The sequence below is a fragment of the Coregonus clupeaformis genome, chromosome 37 (genome assembly GCF_020615455.1).
Source record: "Coregonus clupeaformis isolate EN_2021a chromosome 37, ASM2061545v1, whole genome shotgun sequence".
In the NCBI taxonomy this organism is placed as follows: domain Eukaryota; kingdom Metazoa; phylum Chordata; class Actinopteri; order Salmoniformes; family Salmonidae; genus Coregonus; species Coregonus clupeaformis.
The window spans coordinates 4,375,760-4,398,875 of NC_059228.1; the positions used below are offsets into that span (position 1 = coordinate 4,375,760).

General features: G+C 44.5%; 1 protein-coding gene across 3 annotated transcripts; it reads right to left on the bottom strand.

The window, feature by feature from the left end:
• Positions 1-1,791: 1,791 nt before the first annotated feature.
• On the bottom strand, positions 1,792-22,052 carry LOC121553311 (mitogen-activated protein kinase 8). Of its 3 annotated transcripts, none has more exons than XM_041866331.2 (12): positions 21,861-22,052; positions 15,333-15,511; positions 14,113-14,242; positions 13,653-13,711; positions 13,215-13,353; positions 11,684-11,849; positions 10,941-11,012; positions 10,460-10,642; positions 10,254-10,378; positions 10,035-10,098; positions 4,064-4,144; positions 1,792-3,730 (listed from the first exon to the last, which is right to left on the bottom strand). In XM_041866331.2, the coding sequence occupies exons 2-12, from the start codon at positions 15,458-15,460 to the stop codon at positions 3,567-3,569; spliced, it is 1,311 nt and encodes a 436-aa protein (XP_041722265.2). In that variant the 5' UTR covers positions 15,461-15,511; positions 21,861-22,052; the 3' UTR covers positions 1,792-3,566. The 3 variants fall into 3 exon arrangements, with proteins under 3 accessions (XP_041722265.2, XP_041722264.1, XP_041722266.1); XM_041866330.2 differs by lacking the exon at positions 10,941-11,012 and adding an exon at positions 11,436-11,507; XM_041866332.2 differs by lacking the exon at positions 10,941-11,012 and adding an exon at positions 11,436-11,507 and having other exon boundaries at positions 3,636-3,735.
• Positions 22,053-23,116: the final 1,064 nt, after the last annotated feature.

Genomic DNA, 23,116 nt, shown 5'->3' on the forward strand with positions numbered 1-23,116 from the left:
CATCATACCAGGTCATTTAATGCTTGAAGTTTTGGGGGGATGAATTAAGATGTTTGGCTAAAGAAGTGCCATTTCTTACTGATCTCTACAGCTTCCGTCCAAAAACAAAACATTTGAAATGATGTCAACACATACTGGAGGAGTTACCGGCTAGCTACAAGTGGCTAGCTTAGCTAACGAACTAGCTACGTCGGTCGCGGCACACATGACCAGAATGACACATCAATAAACCACCAAAGGCACACCCGGTGACCTTAAGTCGACCGTTAAAGCTAATTTCCTGCAATTCTACACATTTTGCCATTGCTTATGTCAACCTTTTTTGGGGAGGGGAGGTTAAAGAAATTATTAGTGGGGACGAATCTAAATGTTTGGAATATTTGGGGAGACATGTCCCCCCATAACCCATGGCAATTTTGCCTATGACTCAGAATCTCGAACGGCATTGATCACTTGCATCATGTAGGCCTACTTTTAATGTAATCTCAACTGCAATCCAGGTCATTTGGTTCCGCTATTACATGAAGCACAGTGATAACACAATCTGTTGTATACAGTAAATAACAACATATCTGACTTTGTATTCCCATTTTAACATTGCTGTGCTATTAAATGGTTGAAAGCACAGTGATAGGCATTTGGGTGACAACAAAACCAAAAATCTGACATTGTTTTTCCATTGGAATTTGGTTCTGCTTTTAGATGGTTGAAAGCATAGTGATAACACATTGGAAATTCAACTAACTTTTGGCTGTCTTTTGAGTGGGTGAATTGTTGTAATCTCATTGAGCAACATCTCAACCAAATATTACCAAACTGTTAAATGTTGAAATTACGTGGTGTGCCCAGTGGGTAGGCATTCACTATGGGAGCTAACACGGGTCAGGTCTCAGGCGAGCTTGTCCATCAAGTGAGTTTAATTCTGCTACCCTCAGACATGGGCACAGGAGTGGTGACAACAGGATCATGTTCAGTAGGCACAAAATGGAAGAATGAAACAGAGAGGTACTATCTGAACTTGTCCAATAAGAAATACTATTGTTTCTAATCCGCTGCTTTGCTACTGTGTGCTCTAATGAACACGACCTAAGTGTCTCTCTGCTTGTGCATTAGGGGGCGTTTTCTGGACACAGATTAAGCCTAGTCCTAGACTAAAATGCAATCTCAATTGAGAAGCTCCATTGAAAGTGCTTTTTAGTCCAGGACTGGGCTTAATATGTGTCCAGGAAACCGGACCCTGGAGTATTCATTCAGAGGTTGCTCAAGATTGTTGTGATACAGCCCATATGTCTCCGGCTGTCTATCACTCCGTATGCATTGTCACGCTAAGTAACTGTGGGGAAATTAGCTTTAAATGTCAAGCACGTTATAACGCAGATCTACAGCTGATCGGATTAACAGTCTAGCCCCTGTGTGCTAGACTGTTAGTGATCCCGTTAAAGATAGCCCTCTAAATGGTTACATTTGATCCTTACTGAACTAACACTGTTAAAAAATCTACCTCAGGCGTTCCAAACATTCTAGTCTGAGAGATGCTGAATCTCTATTCCCGCACTTGAATACTCCTCTGAACCAGACAACTTTTACCACGCCACAGTTTCACCACACCACAGAAAAGTTTAGTGACTGTTGTTTCTGATTTTTAAAAAATGAGCCTTGTTTATCATAGCGGTATCAGGTACATGTCCCAAGACTCAACAGACTCTAGTGAAAGCCTCCATTCATTTGTCAACATAAACGAATGTCCTTACAAGAAGTATGCGTTGAGAATAAAAAACAATTCAAACATAATCAAATTCAACCCTTTATTTGCAGGAGTTGCAGGTTGACATTGTCTAACTGTTTCCAGTGTGTACATTAAGTCTGTAGTGAGGCCTTGTCCAGATCAAAAGGCTAAAATTTATACAACTGGCCTTCGCAGAAAACACCACGAAACCTGGGTTGCGTTCAGGAGGGTGAAACTTACTAGACGGATTCCACAGATTCCATCTGAACGTTCCAAAGCATTGAGCCCTCCTGAACACAGCCATGTTTCTGGTGTGTGATAGGCCTGACCACAGCCAGGGATGGGGCCCAGTTCCAAAAATACACAGGGCATATAGGGATTGAACAGCGAGAAGGGGGGTGAGAGATCGGTTTGGAATCGAGCCATCAAATACGTCTTCATCTAGAAAAAGGAAAACATGGCTGGCGGCAAACCTTTTCAAACCCCTGGAGAACATCCATCTAGCATACAAATCAACCACTCACTACCTACTCTATAGTCTACAAATCATTGATATTGCACATCAACTGAAAATAAAACAAAAATAAATGTATATACATAGTACACACGGGTTGAATCAACGTTGTTTCCACGTCATTTCAATGAAATTACGTTGAACCAACATGGAATAGACGTTGAATTGACGTCTGTGCCCAGCGAATACTTACAATACTAGCAGTCTCCTAACATTGATAATGGTACAAATAAATACAACTAAAACTTTATTCACATCTGTTTTTTAAGACTGTGGACTGTTATGTCAATCAGAAACTCATATAGGCGAGGTAGTTAATAAAAACCAAGTCCTCTAACAGAGAGAGGAGCTAAGGCTTACTAAACTAACAAAACACTCTTGAGTGCCTCTACAGCAGAGCGAGATAGAGAGGGGTTAAAAACACAGACAGCTGTAAGAGCACTTAAATCAAATCAAATGAATAGGGCTAGGGGTTTTTCCTGGTCATGTGACCTGAGGAAAGACTCCTGGCCCCACCAATAAAACATAACAGCCAATTTGTCTCAAATTGGTCCCTTACCCTTTGCCACAATCCTTTGATGTTTCCAGAACTGTACTGGTGTTTATACTTATCCAGAATGATCAGATCTGCAAACATTGAAGGGTTAGGGACAAGTAGGAGGGGCAGGGAGAAAATTGTAACTGGTTGAATAAGTAATGCAACAAAGAGGGGAAAGTGTCAAAGGTATTTGGGCCAGGTTATTTATTGCCTTCCCATATCTGTTCATTAACATTCGATAACAATGCTCTCTCCAGATCCAACACCCAAAAACGTTACAATTACAGTCAAATAATAAATAAAGAGATGTTCTACTAGTGCAGAAATTAATGTTGTAGCCATGACTACAGAACACTACAGCTAGGGGTGGGCAGAGTAACAGGGTGTCGAAATATGTTCAATGGTTTTTAGGATCCACATAAATTGAGATGAACACTAAATACTAGAAAATAAAATAATATGTGTTTGTAAGGAAACACTTTCTAATAGAGAAAAGGGGAAAAAGTTCCATCCACTGTAAGATCCAAAAGACTATAATTTACAGCATAGACATACTGTACACAGCTTGGAGGGACAGAAGCTGACCCAATAAAATAAATAAATAATTTACAGCATGTACACAATCAGCAATACAGAATATAGGAGACAGAGAAATTAAAAAAAGAAAAAATTAAATTTCAAAAAGAAACGAAGGACCCTTAAGTGTCTCAAACTACCGGATGTGTAGGGCTGGGGCTGTGTGTGTGTGTGTGTGTGTGTGTGTGTGCGTGTGTGCGTGTGTGCGTGTGTTATCTGCAGCAGGCCAGTGCTCCCAGGGAGGTGTGGCTGTCCAGGCTGCTATCCGTGTCAGAGGTCATGGTGGGGTCACTGGGCTCAGTCGACATGGAGGATACGTCATTGGCCGAGGAGGAGGATGAGGCGGGCTGAGGGGAGCTGTCAATCACTGCTGCACCTGTGCTGCGAGAAACACACAGGATGACTGATACACCTGTACTAGGTACTAGCACGCACATGCACAAACACACACACTGTCCTGCAAGATACACCTGTGTGGCACACACCATAGAGTGCCGGAAGAACCCCTCTGAGTCTGTAAGGGGTACAGCAACCCCCCTACAGCATCCAAATACATTATTCACCTCCCTCCTATGAGTCAGCTCTGCATGCTCTCTTTCAGTAACTGCGTTTTATTCATGGTGTTTTCAGAGTGACATTTAATACAATAACAGCAGAGACCAGCTCACATACGTAAAATAAAAAAACATCAGAAACAGTGTTAACTAACCTAAAGGAGGAGGTTGTCCTCTGATCACTCCATTCTGCTTGGTCCATTCGTCCCACTCATACACCTCCTTCCAGATCAGGTCTAGAAGACAGGGAAGGGAGGGAGGGAGAGAGATTTGCCCTCATGACAAGTAACAAAATACAGAAATCACCACCGGGAGAAGATCATAAACACCCATTGGGGGGTCAGTATCAATGTGACCTCATCCTATTGGACCCTGAGCCAGGCGAACCCGGTGACAGTGATATTTACACCCAGCCTTTAAACCTGGCCAGCTCTGCAGCATCACGTTTCACACCATAACATAACATGGAAAAGTCGTAAAACAAGTCAAATGTCAACATTACAGTGAAAATGTTGTAGTGAAAAGTGAAAGCTGCTCTGGTACAATGGAACCAAAATGAAGTCCTAAAAGTGCAAACTCCAAGATAAATCGAGCATATACTGTAACGATCCCGGCAGTCTGAGTCGGGTCCTGTCTGGTGACTAGTTTTTCCTGTTCGTGATCTCCAGTTTCCCGAGGGTTCGGGAACGCTCCGGGGAGCTCTCTTGTTTTCCGCACCTGCATCCCATCAGCAATCTGCACACCTGGTCCTGATCATCACCCTTCTTAGGCTCTGGCCAAACATCCAGTTCCTGCCGGATCGTTAGCCATGAACAGTATGTTTGTCAGCGTATCAGCCTTGAGTTCTAGCGTTAGTTTTTGTTGTTTTGCACCTTGTTGAATTGCTGTGTACTCACCTCCGTTTTGTTCTGTCTGCAGTCTCTCACCCGGAACCTTCACCCAACCTCTGCCTGATGGTCGGCGGCTGCCGAGCCATGTCTGGACCTACCACTGCACCCTCAACAACCCATCCACGCCACCCGCTCTGTCCCTGGATTATTCAGCCTCACTCGGGAGTCAATTAATAAACACTCACCTTTTCCTCTAAGTACCTTGTCCTGGTCTGCTTCTGGGTTCTGGCGTAGTATACCGTGACAGAACGATCCGGCCAGTAATGAACCCAGCGGACCTGGACTCTGTTCGCCATGCCATTACCCATCAGGAGAAGATGTTGGGCCATCATAGCACGGTACTACAGGAGATCGCGTTGTCAGTTCGGAACCTTTCTACCGGTCTGACGGAGGTCCAGAACCAACGCAAGTTTCCGGTGGAGGATCCACTACCGGTTTCCCCATCTCGCCTGCCGCTTCGGGAGCTGTGTCCTTCCGTGAGCCCGAGGTTCCGACGCCGGATAGATATGAGGGGGAGCTGGGAAGATGCCGTTCCTTCCTTATGCAGTGTGGATTAGTGTTCGATCTACAGCCCTACTCTTATGCCACAGACAAGGCTAGGATAGCCTTTGTGATTGCGTTGCTGCGTGGTCGAGCGCTGGAGTGGGCTTCAGCCGTTTGGGAACGACAAGACCCCTGCATGGCTTCATACCAGGGGTTCACGGCCGAGATGAGGAAGCTCTTCGACCATTCCGTCCGAGGGAGGGACGCAGCTAGGCGCCTGTTTTCGCTTCACCAAGGAACTCGCAGCGTGGCCGACTTCGTGATCGAGTTCAAGACGTTGGCTGTGGAGAGTGGGTGGAACGAGGGAGTCTCTGCAAGCGGCCTTTTACCAGGGTCTGTCGGAGCAGCTCAAGGATGAGTTGATCTCCTATCCGGAGCCTAGTGACCTGGACAGCTTGGTAGCCTTGTCTATTCGGGTGGATAATCGAGTCCGAGAGCGAAGGAGGGAGAAGCAATGGGGTCCGTCCAATCGATCAGCTTCTCAGTTCCCAGTCGGGTCGGGTGGTGGACCAGAACACGTCGATCATTCTCCTCCACAATGGATTAGTGGAGAGGTCCTCTCTCCCGATTCTGAACCCATGCAAGTGGGGCGGCACGGGTTAACCAAGGAGGAGCGTCAACATAGACGTCAGACCAATTGCTGCCTCTACTGTGGTAGCTCGGGACATTACATCTCCACCTGTTCCCGGCGGTCGTCAAACTGCCCGGCTCGCTAAAGTTGGGAGGACTTTTAGCGAGCCAGTTTCAACCTCTCAGTACCTCTGTCAGACCCCGTTTCCCGGCTACCCTTGTGAACAGGAATCAGAGCTTAGCGCTTAACGCTTTTATCGATTCAGGTGCCGATGGAAGCTTTCTTGATGCCGAGTTGGTGGAACAGCTGGGGCTTTCCAAGGAGCAATTGCCGGAAGCCATTGAAGCGACCACTCTGAACGGCAGTAGTCTGGCACGTATCACGATGAGGACTGAACCCGGTTAAGATGCGGTTGTCGGGGGAATCATTCTGAGATGATTTCATTCTTCATTCTGCCGTCTTCCCATGTTCCTCTGGTCCTTGGATACCCCTGGCTGAAGGAACACAATCCCACGTTCGATTGGGTGACGGGCAAGGTAACGAAGTTGGAGCCTTGATTGTCATGCTAACTGTCTCAAGACTGCCTGCCCCCATTCGGTTCCCAGTCAGGTGATTGAGGCTAAACCCCCAGATTTGTCCCTGGTTCCCGAGACATATCACGATTTGGGGGAAGTTTTCAGTAAGCAGAAGGCTCTGTCACTCCCTCCCCCACCGACCATATGATTGTGCCATCAACCTGGTCCCTGGAGCTGTCTACCCCAAGGGAAGGTTATACAGTATCTCCCGACCTGAACGTGAGGCGTTGGAGACCTACATCAAGGAGTCCCTAGCTGCTGGTCTCGTTCGCCCTCGTCATCACCCCTGGGGCAGGATTCTTCTTTGTGGGTAAGAAGGATGGCTCTCTTCGACCGTGTATTGATTATCGGGGGTTGAATGACATCACGATCAAGAACAAGTATCCCCTGCCCTTGATGAGTTCTGCCTTCGACTCCTTACAGGGTGCTACGGTGTTCACCAAGCTAGACCTACGCAATGCGTATCACCTGGTCCGGATCAGAGAGGGGGCGAGTGGTTGACGGGTTTCAATACACCGATGGGTCACTCGAGTATCAGGTGATGCCGTTTGGACTGACCAATGCTCCAGCGGTATTCCAGAGTATGGTGAACGGCGTCCTGAGAGATATGATCGGGTCTCTTTGTGTTTGTTTACCTGGATGACATTCTGATCTTCTCGAAGGAACCTTCCGACCACGTCCAGCATGTCCGGCAGGTTCTGCAGCGATTGTTGGAGAATCGCCTGTTCGTGAAGGGCCGAGAAGTGCGAGTTTCACGCCCACACGACATCCTTTCTCGGGTACATCATCTCCAGGGAGAGATTAGGATGGACCAGGAGAAGGTTAGAGCGGTTCTGGAATGGGTCCAGCCCGGTGCGAGATTGCAGCTCCAGAGATTTTTGGGGTTTGCGAATTTCTACCGCAGATTCATCCGGGATTACAGCCGTGTGGCCGCTCCGTTAACTGCCTTGACTTCCAGTATCAGGACCTTCAAGTGGAATCCGGAGGCGGATCGAGCGTTTCTGGATTTGAAGAGGCGATTCACCAACGCACCGATTCTCTCTCAACCGGACACGGCCCGTCAGTTCGTCGTTGAAGTGGGCCGCGTCTGATGTGGGAGTTGGCGCCATCCTGTCGCAGCGATGCTCCACGGACAGTAAACTCCATCCCTGCGCCTACTACTCTCGTCGCCTTTCGCCTGCGGAGAGGAATTACGATGTGGGTAACCGGGAGCTTCTCGCGGTGAAACTTGCCTTGGAGGAGTGGCGCCACTGGTTGGAGGGGGCGGAGCAACCGTTTATTGTCTGGACTGACCACAAGAATCTTGCTTACGTGCAATCGGCTAAACGTCTCAACTCCCGTCAGGCCAGGTGGGCGTTGTTTTTCGGACGATTCAAGTTTGCCCTGACGTTCCGACCTGGATCTAAGAACGGCAAGGCGGACGCCTTGTCCCGGATGTTCTCCAAGACGGAGGAGAGGGGGTCCAAGACCGAGACAATCCTCCCCCGGAACTGCGTCGTGGGAGCAGTGATGTGGAAGATTGAGGAGGAGGTGCTGGCGGCCCTTCGGGCTCAGCCCGGTCCCGGTAACGGTCCACCCGGTCGGTTGTTTGTGCCTGAGTCGGTTCGTCCTGCTGTCCTCAAATGGTCCCACGCCAGCAAGATGGCTTGTCACCCTGGCGTGGCTCGGACAATGGCGTTTCTTCGCAGACGTTTTTGGTGGCCTGCCATGGCCGAGGATACTCGGGGTTTTGTTGCTGCCTGTCCAGTGTGTGCGCAGAATAAGAGTACCAATCGGCCCAGCTCTGGACTACTTCACCCCCTTCCTATTCCCCGGCGACCATGGTCGCATCTGGCCCCTGGACTTCGTCACTGGGTTGCCCGCTTCTGAGGGGAACACGGTCGTTCTGACGATCGTGGACAGATTCAGCAAGTTCGCCCACTTTGTGCCTATTGCCAAGCTTCCCTCTGCCTCGGAGACGTCCGAGATCCTGGTTAGGGAGGTTTTCAGGGTCCACGGGTTGCCCAGTGATATCGTTTCCGACCGTGGCCCTCAGTTTACCTCTGCTGTCTGGAAGTCCTTCTGTTTGGCCATTGGAGCTACAGTCAGTCTCACATCTGGTTTTCACCCCCAATCCAATGGTCAGGCGGAGAGAGCCAACCAGAAGATGGAATCCACGCTACGCTGTCTGGTCTCTTCCAACCCCACCTCCTGGGTCTCTCAGTTGCCTTGGGTTGAGTATGCCCACAATACTCTCCCTACATCTGCCACTGGGATGTCTCCCTTCCAGTGCCTGTATGGCTACCAACCTCCCTTGTTCCCTTCTCAGGAGAAGGGAGCTCTCAGTGCCTTCTGTTCAGGCCCATATTCGTCGTTGCCACCGGACCTGGCATCGGGCCAGAAAGGCACTCCTTAGAGTTTCGGACCGGTATCAGCTCCAGGCGAATCGTCGCCGGATCCCCGCTCCCACCTACACCATCGGAGATAGGGTCTGGTTGGCCACACGGGATCTTCCTTTACGGACTGAGTCTAGGAAGTTGTTACCGAAGTTCATTGGTCCGTTTGTGGTGGAGAAGGTGATCAATCCAGTGGCAGTTCGACTCAAACTACCGAGGACGCTCAGAGTCCATCCCACCTTTCATGTCTCCTGCCTCAAGCCTGTCTTCCTCAGTCCTCTGTTGCCTCCTCCGCCTCCTCCTCCTCCTCCTCGGATGATCGGAGGTGGTCCTGCCTACACGGTGCGTCGCATCATGGATTCCAGACGGCGGGGCCGGGGTTTCCAGTATCTCGTGGACTGGGAGGGGTATGGTCCTGAAGAGAGGAGTTGGATTCCGCGGCGACAGGTCCTAGATGCTGACCTCATCAGTGATTTCTACCGCCTCCATCCTGGCGCTCCGGGAGGTCCGCCCGGTGGCGTTAGTCGGAGGGGGGTACTGTAACGATCCCGGCAGTCTGAGTCGGGTCCTGTCTGGTGACTAGTTTTTCCTGTTCGTGATCTCCAGTTTCCCGAGGGTTCGGGAACGCCCGGGGAGCTCTCTTGTTTTCCGCACCTGCATCCCATCAGCAATCTGCACACCTGGTCCTGATCATCACCCTTCTTAGGCTCTGGCCAAACATCCAGTTCCTGCCGGATCGTTAGCCATGAACAGTATGTTTGTCAGCGTATCAGCCTTGAGTTCTAGCGTTAGTTTTTGTTGTTTTGCACCTTGTTGAATTGCTGTGTACTCACCTCCGTTTTGTTCTGTCTGCAGTCTCTCACCCGGAACCTTCACCCAACCTCTGCCTGATGGTCGGCGGCTGCCGAGCCATGTCTGGACCTACCACTGCACCCTCAACAACCCATCCACGCCACCCGCTCTGTCCCTGGATTATTCAGCCTCACTCGGGAGTCAATTAATAAACACTCACCTTTTCCTCTAAGTACCTTGTCCTGGTCTGCTTCTGGGTTCTGGCGTAGTATACCGTGACATATACTGTATGTTCAATTCGTTCAAGTATTTCAAAGTAGTTGACATATGTATGTGACCCATGTCTAGCGAAAAGTGATAGTTGTAGTAACGTCTCTAACCTTTCCACTCCTCCACCGTATGCTCTCGCTCATCCAGCTGCTTGTCTGTGATCTTTGGAGGGGGCTGAGAGGAAAAAGAAAGCAAAAGAAAGAGAGTAGAGAAGGTCCCTACATCAAACCATCAACCGTAGTTCACTCTTCTGACTAAAAGTGTCAACCGTTTCAGTCCAATTTCCAAGTTCCCCCTCCAATAGATCGTACCACTTGTTAAACACTTACCGCCTCCACTTCTGCTGGGTCGTACCACACGTTGATATAGGGGTGTTTCAGGGCCTCGTCCACCGAGATCCTCTTAGACGAGTCGATCACCAACATCTTAGACAGCAGGTCTCTGGCCTGGCTCGCTGGGAATGGAGAGAAAATATAGTTCAGACCAGCACGAGCATACACACACACCCTACCCACACACACAACGCCTCCAGTACCTTTCAATTTGTTGTGTTCTGAGTCTGCAGGGAAGAGGACATCAGGGAAGAGTTTGTCGAAGCTGTATCCTGCGTAGAGCGGCCTGTTCTCTACATACGTCCTTACTGATTGGTTGAGCTTCATCAGGAACTCCTGGGGCGGAGTCCCGAGCTGCTCTATCACCTTGTTCCACTGGTCAATGTCTGAGCAGGTGGAGTTAGGGAAACAGTACACACAGATACAGCCTTCTCCACAAACACACACTATTACTTTGTTAGTGAACTACTTTTCCAGAACTATCTCTGTTTTCTAGAACTATCTCTGTGTACTGGCAGAAGCTGAGGTGGTTATTGGGGAGGGAGGATGGGAGTGTGGCTGTATTTGGATATGGTGGATATGATGGTGGGTGGCATGCATAAGGAGTGCTCCATAGGGAAGTGGTTGATGGTAAAAACACACAGACAGGATAAAATGATATCACGGTAAAAGAGGAAAGGATACGGTCAGTGCCTGGGAACAACACATTACCTCTGACCATCTCAGCCACAATGCAGCCCACTGACCACACGTCCACTACCCGATGAATGGAGAGATGACATGCAAACACAACGGAGAGAAAAAATGAAAAACAGGGGAAGGAAATTAGAGAGTAAAAAGTGAATGGATTACAAAAAATGGATATCACAAATAAATCAGAAAATGGAAAGAGGGATAAATCTGGTGAATGAAGGAGAAAAAGCAAAGCATGAATGAGTAAATCGGGTAAATGAGAGTGAAAATGGATGCAGCATCTGCCAGTCTCGAGCGACGGAGACCTCTGTCAAATGGGAAGGAAAAAGCAGGAAATCAGGATGTGAAATTCATTTTCCATCTCGGAAACTGAGAGACTGAAGAGAAATGGTGGCAAACTGTTTTATTTATTATTTAATGGTGGCAAACTGGCAAACTGTTTTATTACTTAAGGAGATGATTCACAGCCAGAAGCACTAAGGATACAGTCCCTTCCTGGGAACAGGATTTTGTGGCGGACCATTTCTGCCAGAATACACCCCACAGACCATATGTCCACTGTTTACAACATGGAGAAGAGAGGGGGGGTGTGACACAGAAACAAGCTAATTAGATTTTAGCAGTTAATAAAGAGACCATTGTTTCTGCAGTGGTGGTTAATGCATACAATCATTATGGGTAGAATGAATATTTGCTTGATTGATTGATTAATTGCTTGATTGACAGGTACTGACCGTTGGCCTGGTAGCCCATCCCCAGTATGACCTCTGGTGCTCTGTAGTATCTGGTCACTACGTAGGGGGTCATCAGTAAACCTGTAGCCGCTGTCCGAGCCAAGCCAAAGTCCAAGATCTTCAATGTACAGTCGGACTTCACCACAATGTTACTGGGCTTCAGATCCTAGAGGAGGGACAAAGAGAGATCATCATTATCATCGTTGTCCTCATCATCATCCTCATCATCATCATCAATAGCAGCAGCATACTTTAAGGCCCAGACACCTACACAGGACAATCAACCCAAAACTGTCATTAGGCGACTGTCAGCTGCACACCACCATTCTTTTGTTTTGGGCTGTAGCCTGGGAAGTGTGTTCCAGCGCAAAGACTAAAAGACTCTGGCAGACAATTCCATCAGAGAGCATCATTGCAGTCTTGGCAATATGTTTTCGCTATTATAGTAAGGGAACATAATGCTCCCCAAACAATGAGAGAGACAGATGGGGGACATCAGTGAAGCTATGTTGGTGTCGTCATCATAATATATTATAAAACCGTCAGCATCCATATTCCTCACCATATTCACAACAGTAATGAGTCACACCATTTTAACTACAATAGTGTAGTGAGTCATCTTTCACAGATTTGCTTGTATGCTAGCAGCTTAGAAGCATGACATACAAACCAGTTACAGTGTTCTAGAATCTTGTCACGCCCTGGCTCTGGGGACTCTTAAATGTTGATTTAAGAGTGTGGATTTTTCCTTGTTTAGTTTTCTAGGTTTGTCGTTCTAGATCGTGTATTTCTATGTTGGCCAGGGTGGTTCCCAATCAGAGACAGCTGTAGCTCGTTGTCTCTGATTGGGATCCATACTTGGGCAGCCTGTTTTCACTAGTCATTGTGGGATCTTGTTCCGTAAGGTTTGTGTTTTGACCTAGGACTTCACGTATTGTTTATTGTTTTGGTTCTTGTTGTGTACAAATAAAGTATGTACGCCTATCACGCTGCGCCTTGGTCCGCATCTGTCGACGATCGTGACAAATCTAGATGAATCTCAGAATAATCTCGGTGGTTATTGGGTTTTTCCCATCCTTGTCTAAGGTGTACACGCTCCAAATATGTATCCCAAATGGCACCCTATCTATCCCTCCCTATAAAGCGCACTACTTTGACTGGAGCCCGGGAATAGGGTGCCATTTCGGACGCAAAAGCAGTGTTTAGATCATTAGCAGGTTCCTCTTGATCTCCCGTGGATTTAGCCAACATCAAAGCTCTGACATCATCACCTACTATTTGTGGAGGAGTTACTGTATTCGGAGCTTTGAGCTTACTTTTCCTGGAAATACAAAAATGCCCCAGAATTTGTAATGACGAGCTACAAATGATAATGACGAGCTACATAATCGCTACATTATTAGCTTAGTGTTACCCTGAGCCATACCCTGCATCTACCTGTTAGCTAAGTGTTAGCATGTACAGTATGAGCCGTACCCTGTGTCTACATGTTAGCTTAGCGTTAGCGTGTATGAGCCAGTATGAGCCTTACCCTGTGTATGATGCCGGCATTGTGGAGATGTTTGATGCCACACAGCATCTGGTAGAGCAGGTAGGACAACCTCTCATGGTCCAGCTCCATCTGAATCACTTGGCACAGGTTGGCATCCATCAGCTCCATCACAATGTATCTACACAGGTAGGAAGAGAGATGAGGATATACCCGCACAGGCACAGACACACACACACAAACACAAGCGGGCGCACACACCCACATCATGAGGTAACTGTGGAGCCAGCTGGATGGCTTGAACAGAGAGGGATATGCGCTGGCAGAGAGATTTCACACAGTTATTCTGGTAATAGCAGAGTCATTCTGTCATTGATGACAGACCGTTCAAAAGATCCTCCTATGTCTTAATTCCTAACAGCATGTAACCTACACTGTCAAAGGTTTATCATGTTATTCTACACCAATTAATGTACTTACACATCTGCAAATTCTTCTAATGATTTTTGTGGGCTGAATACGTTTAATAGGCCAATGATCTGTAGAGGTAACAACATAAACACACGAGTCATACAGGATGCTTGCTAGATTTGTTTCCTCAATATAAGAAAAACAGTCCATCATAACACGTTTGTAATCAATTCAATTTCAAATGTATTATGCAATATAACAATAAAAAGTCCTGGATGCTGACTGACTGAAACAGCATTCTAGTGCTCTGTATGGTCACAATATAAGCTACCAAGGCAAATGCCTGTTTACTGTTCTATCTGAAGTATTATTATGCATTCATAAAAGAATATTCCTACTGTTCCTTTCCTCTCTATGTCCAGCCAGGCCATTCATAAACATAATTGAGCATAATTGTCATAGAGTCTCATCTAGAACATAATAGAACAGCAGGAAGAAGTCATTGACTCGTGTTGGTAGGCAGACTTACATTTTTGTGATTGACACATTTCATTAACACCAGTTCTCTGTACGCTCTCTTGGCATGCGTCTGGTTCTGGAACGGCCGACTCAACTTCTTAATAGCCACATTTCTCTCAAGGTTGTGGTCATACGCTGAGCTAAAAGGCAAGACCAAGAACATGACAATACATGAACACATCTGTAACAATGGTGTGATACAGACTGTAAAATAGGAATTTAAATGAATGTCTGATTGGTGTTTCTTTTCATTGGGTCTTTTAAAGCATGTGACCTTGAAACGTAACCTAAAAAGAGGACTTCACTCTCCAAATGACTGAATTCCATGGTCCATTTTGCCATTGATGGACCAGCTTTGGCATCAGCCTTCCTCCATTGATTCAGCACCACAGTATTTAGACAAATTAAAACTGTGGGGTACTTTGGTATGTAGCTTTAAATTGTATGTTACCTTGGAAACCAATTGAATCTCAAATAAAAGTATTTCATGGGGCTAAATAAAACAAAAAGGATTTGAAAACAATACACTGCAACACTTTATTTTGCATTCCATTGTTTACTGGTAATTACCTGGTACAAACCGCTGTTAAAACATGAATGAAGTAGTATATGACTGGCAGAAAAAACTAATGGGATAAAGGCCACCACTAAATTATATTTTATTTTGAAAAATGTATCGTGGGGCTGACATTTTCCATCAAGGCACTCGAAGAAAATGATGGGATGAACTTGTTGATTAAAACATTTATTTTCTTGGCATTTCGAAATAGTTAAAAACATAACAAACAAACGCCAACGCATTTCGGCATGGGTGTCAGCCTTCATCAGGGCGTAAAGGTTGTAATGTCCACATGGGGGCTCTATAAATCACCTTTGAGTTGCAGAAGAACCAATAAGAAAACATGTCACATAAACAAAATAACAACATAAGGAAATGAAACAGGGGTGTGAACATAAAGTAAATTATATAAGAATAATGAAAATGAGCAAAAAATATTAAGAATAATAGCATAACAAAAATATATAGACAAAAATGACTATACCAATCCAAAAATTTGTAATTACCAAGGGGTGTCCTTCATCCCCTTAGTTTTCTGCCAGTCATAGACTTTTCAAAGAGTACCTTGTACCAAGTCTCCATGGCCTTATAGTTTTTACCCATTTGAGCCCACCAGCACATTGTTTTTATTCTCAGTAATTAAATAGTAATTGCAAAGTGATTACACTTACCAGACGATTCCCTGTGCTCCTGAGCCGATGGGCCTTAGATTCTGGTAGCGCTTCAGAACTTTGAAGGTGGAATCTCCGACATCTAAACTGTAGAACTCCCTCTCTCCTCCTCGCTTGTTTTTATTCATGATGAAACCTGGAGGAGCTGATTTCTGGGCATCCAAACTAGGCTCGCTGTACTATGGACCCACACACACACACACACGTGTGCACAAACACACACAAACAGAAAGAGAAAGAGAGAGAGAGCATAACATATTTTAGGATACAGAACACAGGTAGCTACGGTATGTTCTGAAGTGTATATGTTTCTATCTTTAAGATCGAATCCGCATTAGGGGAAACCGCGCCACTGTTCGCCCCCCCAGCGCCTTTGTTATAGTTTTTTTTTGTTGTTGATGAAAACTGAGGAGCATTCGGCAGTGTGGTAGTTTTTTGGGGTGCATATTCTGCTGTCCTATCGTGAGTGCAATGATGTCAGAGAAAAAAATACATGTGTTTGTTGTTTGCAATAACTTCTTTATTGTAGTAATATCCCGAACGGACATGGCAGTTTCACGAATTAACGATTCTAGCTTTAACCTATTCTTCTTATTAACCTTCTCCAATGCTACAGTTTTCCTTCTTAAACCTAAAGGGTCATTACACTCCAAAATCAGATGATCAGATGTTTTCAAAAATCAAAAGCAATTTTCTTCTGAGATAAGTCCACGTACCAGGCCATGTGTATGTGCCACAAACCAAAATGAATGGAGAATAAGCAACATGCAATTTCCAGATCTGCGGTGCTTATCTTTTCAATTAATTTGTTGGTTGAGGTACTGTATTACAGTGCCTAGTGAAAGTCTTCACACCCTTGCACAGTTGTCACATATTGCTGCCTTAAATTAAAATCTAAAAAGGGATTAAAATATATATTTTTTCTACAGATCTACATAAACTACTCCACATTTTCAAAGCGTAAGGAAAATTGTAGACATATTCTGAAATGAATAACAAATAGAAAACAAAGATACCTTGATTGTGCAAGTCTTTACACACCTTGATGTGTGAAGAGCAAATATTTTCACCTATTCGCATAAGTAGTGGTTCTCATTATTTAATAACTTACCCTGTCTTTGTAAGGTCCCTCTGTTAGACAGTGATATTCAAACAATGCTTCGACCTCAGACCCACCAATTAGTTTTAAAAATATGTCAGTGATTCATTTTTAGACAGGCACATATCAGGGGAGGTTACAAAATATTTCATAGACACTTTGAGTTGGTCACATTGGGTAAATAATCTGTAGGTGGTGTATCATATCACCCTGGCACTGAGGATCTGGCCATCCTTCCTAACTGAGCTGCAGGAAAGAATGGAATCTGTTCAGGGATATTACTGTGGCCAAATAAAACAGCCACAGTTCATTGGCTGAGCTGAGAGAAAACTGTGCATGGATCAACAACATTGCATTCGCTCTACATTACTGGCCTGTTTGTAGTGAAAATAAGGAATCCTGTGCTAAAAATGAATCACTCATGTTTGCAACATGGCCCTTAAGATATACTGTACTTCAAGACAGCATATTTAACTTTCTGGCCTAAATGAAAAACTAAGGTTTGTGTCAAATCCAACCCAACACATCACAGTGTCACGTTCGTTGTATAAAGGATCGGACCAAGGTGCAGCGTGGTATGCGTACATGTTTAATTTATTAAATAAACACTTGACAAAATAACAAAAACAACTGAACGTGAAGTTCTAAAGGCTAACAGCAACAAGCCGAAACAGAAACAAGATCCCACAACATAGGTAGGCAAAATGGCTGCCTAAGTATGATCCCCAATCAGAGACAACAATCGACAGCTGCCTCTGATTGGGAACCACACCCGGCCAACATAGAAATAGATACACTAGAATGTATCTAAATCACACCCTGACCTAACCAAACAGAGAATACAGGTGATCTCTAAGGTCAGGGCGTGACACACAGAGTGAAGCCCTCTACATTTTCTTGAATTGTGGTGGGAGTATCATGTTATAGGTATGCTTGTCACAAGCAGGGACTGGGGAGTTGTGTCAGGTCCAAAGTAAATATGAAAGGGGCAAAGCCCAGGTAAAAACTTTTGAAGACCTAACACTGTTATTTTTCAGTGGGACAATTACATTTACATTTACATTTTAGTCATTTAGCAGACGCTCTTATCCAGAGCGACTTACAGTTAGTGAGTGCATACATTTTCATACATTCTCTTCTATCGTAGAGAAACAGTGCCTCCTGTGCACGACTTTCAGTAAAGTACTCTTATTTTTTTATAAAAAGGTTTGTTGGCTCATAAAGAATAACAATTATGTAAAGTTGTATAAAAAAAACATATCTCCTTCTTCCTCATATACACTAACCTGATCCATAGGAGTCCTGGAGTGCAGTTAAACTTGAATTGTACAATCAAGACCCTCAAAACCATGTTGAAATGTTACTTCCATGGTCTGAAACTTAAAACCTTCACCTGTTTTAATTATTGTCATTCATGAGGTTTGGAAGGGAAGCTCGTTTCAAATATCAGTCGAACTTGAACACTTTTAAGCAAAATAAAAATGTATGAAATTGAAATCTCTGATAAAAAGATTGTGACCAACTAGATCAAGACGGAAATGTACATGTTGGAGTACATGCCCTGTCAAGGGGGGTTACACACATTACACACATGTTAAGACTTAAGACACACTAGAATGGCTTTTCAATAGGTGTTGCGTGTTCCTGAATGGTCTAGTTACAGTGTTGACATAAATCTGTTTGAAAAGCTGAGATAAGACTTGAATATTGCTGTCCATCAATGATCCCCAACCAAATTGACTTAGTTTCAGCAATTTTGCCAAGCACAAAGGATATATGCTGCTCCAAGAGTTGTGTAAAGCTGGTGAAATATTATTAATTATGATTCACAGCTGTAATTATTGCTTCCCAAGGTGCTTTGAACAATTATTAACTCTGGGGTGTGAAGACATACACAATCAAGAAATGTTTTATTTTTTATATGAATTTTAAAAAATGTATTTTGTATTTATTTTCTACTTTGAAAATGTAGAGTAGGTTGTGTAAATCAGTAGGAAAAAAATTGAATGTAATCCTTTTTATATTTAAATATAAGGCAGCAAAATGTGACAACTGTGCAAAGGGTGTGAAGACTTTCCCTAGGGACTGTAGCTGGATCTAAACAATGGATGGTGTGGGATGTTGATTTTAAATGGGGCGCCAGGTAGCTTAGTGGTTAAGAGCGTTGTGCCAGTAACCGAAAGGTCGCTGGTTCTAATCCCCGAGCTGACTAGGTGAAAAATCTGTCGATGTGCCCTTGAGCAAGGCACTTAACCCTAATTGCTCCTGTAAGTCGCTCTGGATGAGAGTGACGTAAATAATAAGGGCTAAATATGATTCAGCCCATGCTGTTTCCTCTGACATCCCATCTGTCCCGCTAACGTCACACTTTCACATCAGAGACATCCCCCGCCATGTCAAAGTAAACACTCACAGATTCCCACACCCGCACAGTGTCATAGTAATTATTTATATCAATCATCAGACAGAAGTCAGGTAGTCATAAGATCATGGTTCAGGTGGATGGAGTGTGGTGCTTAGCGTACTGCTTTTAATTGTAGGTTATATACCTGCATGGGTAACATACTGTAAGTCTGAAAGAATAAATGAACAATTGCTGTATAATGATTTACAAACACACTATGGTTAATGAATAAAGCATAACCTTATGTAGCCAACATTATGCTATACAATGGAGCTATAGTGCTACTTACCTCTTGGATGTCAGTTACTGTAAGATGCAGTTACCAGTGAACAGTAGCACCTGTTAATGTGTTACAGTGACTGTTTATTGTGTGTAATCATTATGCGACAAATGGATGAATACTGGCTATAACTGCAGTATCTTATTACATTTACATTTTATCTTTCCACTTCAGTCAGTGACTGGCTGCACCAACAACAGTTCTCTTGCTCTCTCCCTCTCTCTCCCCCTTTCTCTCACTCCGTCCTCCTCTCTCTCCTTTCTCTGTCCATCTCCACTCTGCATAATTCGGAAAGTCTATCAAGGGCCTGTGAGTTAGGCCGGCAGCTACACATCTACAGCCGTGCAATTACAGTCAGCGACCCTCCACTTCAGCCTCCACTCCAGTTTAATGACTGATGATCTGTCTTCATAATTAACATGATAAACAGCCCCTCAACACTGGCAGTCAATCCTGAGCCCCACCAATACAGGAGTGGCGCAGTGGTCTAAGGCACTGCATCGCAGTGCTAGTTGTGTCACTAGAGATCCTGGTTCGAATCCAGGCTCTGTCGTAGCCGGCCGCGACCGGGAGACCCATGGGGTGGCGCACAATTGGCCCAGCGTTGTCCAGGGTAGGGGAGGGAATGGCCGGCAGGGATGTAGCTCAGTTGGTAGAGCATGGCGTTTGCAACGCCAGGGTTGTGGGTTCGTTTCCCACGGGGGGTATAAAAAATAATGTAAGTCGCTCTGGATAAGAGCGTCTGCTAAAATGACTAAAAAATAAAATAAATAAAACTAACTATAGCGTACATCTGACAAAACATCCACAATCATTAATCTCACCTCAAGCTATTAAAGGGGTAATGCAGTCAAAAACGTGATTTTCCTGTGTTTTACACATATTTCCACACTATGAGTTTAATCATACCGTTAAATTGTGAAAATTATGATAATGCCCTTTTAGTGTAAGAGCTGTTTGAAAAGACCACCAAAAATGTCTGCTTGTTTGCATGGGTGGGATTTTTGGACCACCTAGCGACACCAGGCGGTGTAAGTTAATAGACCAATAACAAAGAGAGTTTGCCCTTCTCTCTGTTTAAGATGCACTATGCAGAAATCGCACTTCCATTTCCTGGTTGCTAAAATTCTAATAGTTCGCTTAATTTCAGTTTATGTGACAAAACAAGCAAGTATAGTGTAGAGAATCATTGTACCAGGGGCGCAACTTTCACTGGGGACAGGGGACGGGGGGACATGTCCCCCCCACATTCTGAAATTGCATTTCTGCCTCCCCCAGTTTTATCATTGTAATGTGATACAAAACGAGGCAACGGTGTGCTTTAGGACCATGCGGACGCCTCCGAGCGGATTATGTCCCCCCCACTTCTAAAACCAAAGTTGCGCCCCTGCATTGTCCCATCTAAACTGTTGTGGAATATCTTTTCCATAACCAAAAATATTGTATTTTCAGCTGTTTGAAGCTGGTGTACAAAACAGAAAGTAAAAGACGCAAAAACTAAACTTAAGGGAAGTCTAGAAATAGCACACATAGAAAAAATCTACCACTTCATAGACTTGCTTTCAATGAGAATGACATATCTATAACACACATTTCTATGTGAATCTGGTCGGGTCGCCCCCAAAAGTTACATATTGCAGCTAGTTAATAGCAGCTAATTTTCATGTCCCTCCCATTAGGCTCCTCCAATTAGGCCCCTCAATCAGGCCACTCCCAGACAGTGCTAGCTAAATTCTTGCTTGAGAAAATGCTTTTTGAACTATTTTTGTTTCTTTTTTACCATTTTAATCGAGTAAGGTACATTGTTACCCAGAAATGATTTGATATTGACATAATAACGGCTGCATTGGACCTTTAATACATTATAACTAAGCAACAAATAACACTGGAACATACACATAAACCATCTGATTTCATTCCTACATTTCCCTCTGTATTTTTATATAAAATAATACATCGTTCACCAGTGTCATTACCTATATAGGCTTCAGTCTTGAACATGTTATTGTGTAAGTGGGTGGGTATACAGATAAGACCATAAAATAATTTAGACCTATTCTGGCACTAGACTATATGTAAATACTATGCCTATACTATCCAACGGTTATTGTACCCTAAATATATCCCAGGCATAGCTGTCTTTATCATAACATTGTACACTGAACATCGTGTTGCCAAGACTTCAAGAATGGCAGAGGGAAGATCTTCAGGCTTAAATATTGACCATTCAGATTGTTTATAATCAGGAGTGATCAATTGCTTTAATGGCCCTGACAATCCCCGGTATGTAAATACAGTCATAATAACCTTGGCCAGCCGACCCTTTACCGTTATATGTAGATGTGGCTGCCAGGTAAAACATAACACCGGTGCCTTGACAATATGACAATAACCAACCACGCTACAATGTAGCAAGTGAGTCTATACTTCCAAAGCCAGCTTTTTGGTAATATTATTACAGCCTGTATGTAGCCTAGCCTATGCGATGCAGTATTGTGCTACACATAACGGGATCGCTTATTTTGAGCGCTATCTATGCCAATCCAACAATCGAGTATATCGTGGTACAGTAACGTTAAATCGTGGACACGTGTGGCCTATTAGGTGAATATGATAGAATACATTGCACCTTTATAATCTATTTACAACAAACAGCATCTGTAAATTGCGTGCGGTGCGGTGAAAACGACCCTCCCCCACAGCTAAACAATACCATGGACAGCGGCGCAGAAACACAAGGCTTACCTCCGTCAACAAAATACAGAATGTCACTTCTGGATTCGCCACAATAGTCCGCGTCCTCGAAGATGAAGATGAATTAAGTTTATTTATTTAGATAATAAATTATGGCTATTCTGTTGTCCTGCTACAAAACATGACCTCACGGAATTATGTACTCTCTCTGCATTGACAGGCCGTGCGCGCACTGCAAGAAGACATGCGTACTACGTCACTCAAGCCCTACACATCCGTGAGATAGGAGCTACCGCCCTATCCTCTCCTTTTATGAATATAAATACATACAAAAATGCCCTCTTCCCTTTAATGAATAACATCAATACAAAAATCTATACAAATCTCTCTCACACACGCACAAACATACACATTACGGCCTACCTCAACCCTTTTGGCTGAATGGTGGGTTGAGATGGTACCATATCAAATTATTATCTTCCACACAACAGCCGATCCACAGACTTTGTACTTATATTTATACAGGCCTATTCATCCACCTCTGTTTTTGAATGCTTGGAGACTGATGGCAGCCATGTTGTGCCAGAGGCAGTAAACTGAGGGATAATGAAATGGGAAGATTAAGAATGTCAGTTTTAGCAGCCAGCCAAGGAGTTAGTACCTTCACACTAATGAGTCATGCCAGTAGTTCTTTACACAGCGACAGTATGTCAGAAGACAGACAGAAAGAGGTTAAAACGCAACGCGATATACAGTGCATTCGGAAAGTATTCCGATCCCTTGACTTTTTCCACATTTTGTTACTTTACAGCCTTATTGTAAAATGTATTGTCCCCCCCCATCAATCTACACACAATACCCCATAATGACACAGCAAAAAAAAGTTGTAAATATAAATTTAAATGTATTAAAAATTAAAAACGTACTTTGTTGAAGCACCTTTGGCAGCGATTACAGCCTCAAGTCTTATTGGGTATGACGCTACAAGCTTGGCACACCTGTATATGGGGAGTTTGTCCCATTCTTCTGTGCAGATCCTCTCAAGCCTGTCAGGTTGGATGGGGAGCGTCATTGCACAGCTATTTTCAGGTCTCTCCAGAGATGTTAGATTGGGTTTTCATCAAGGATCTCTATGTACTTTGCTCATTTTCACCATTGCCTCGATCCTGACTAGTCTCCCTGCCGCTGAAAAACATCCCCACAGCATGATGCTGCCAACACCATGCTTCACCGTAGGGATGGTGCCAGGTTTCCTGCAGATGTGATGCTTTGCATTCAGGCCAAAGAGTTCAATCTTGGTTTCATCA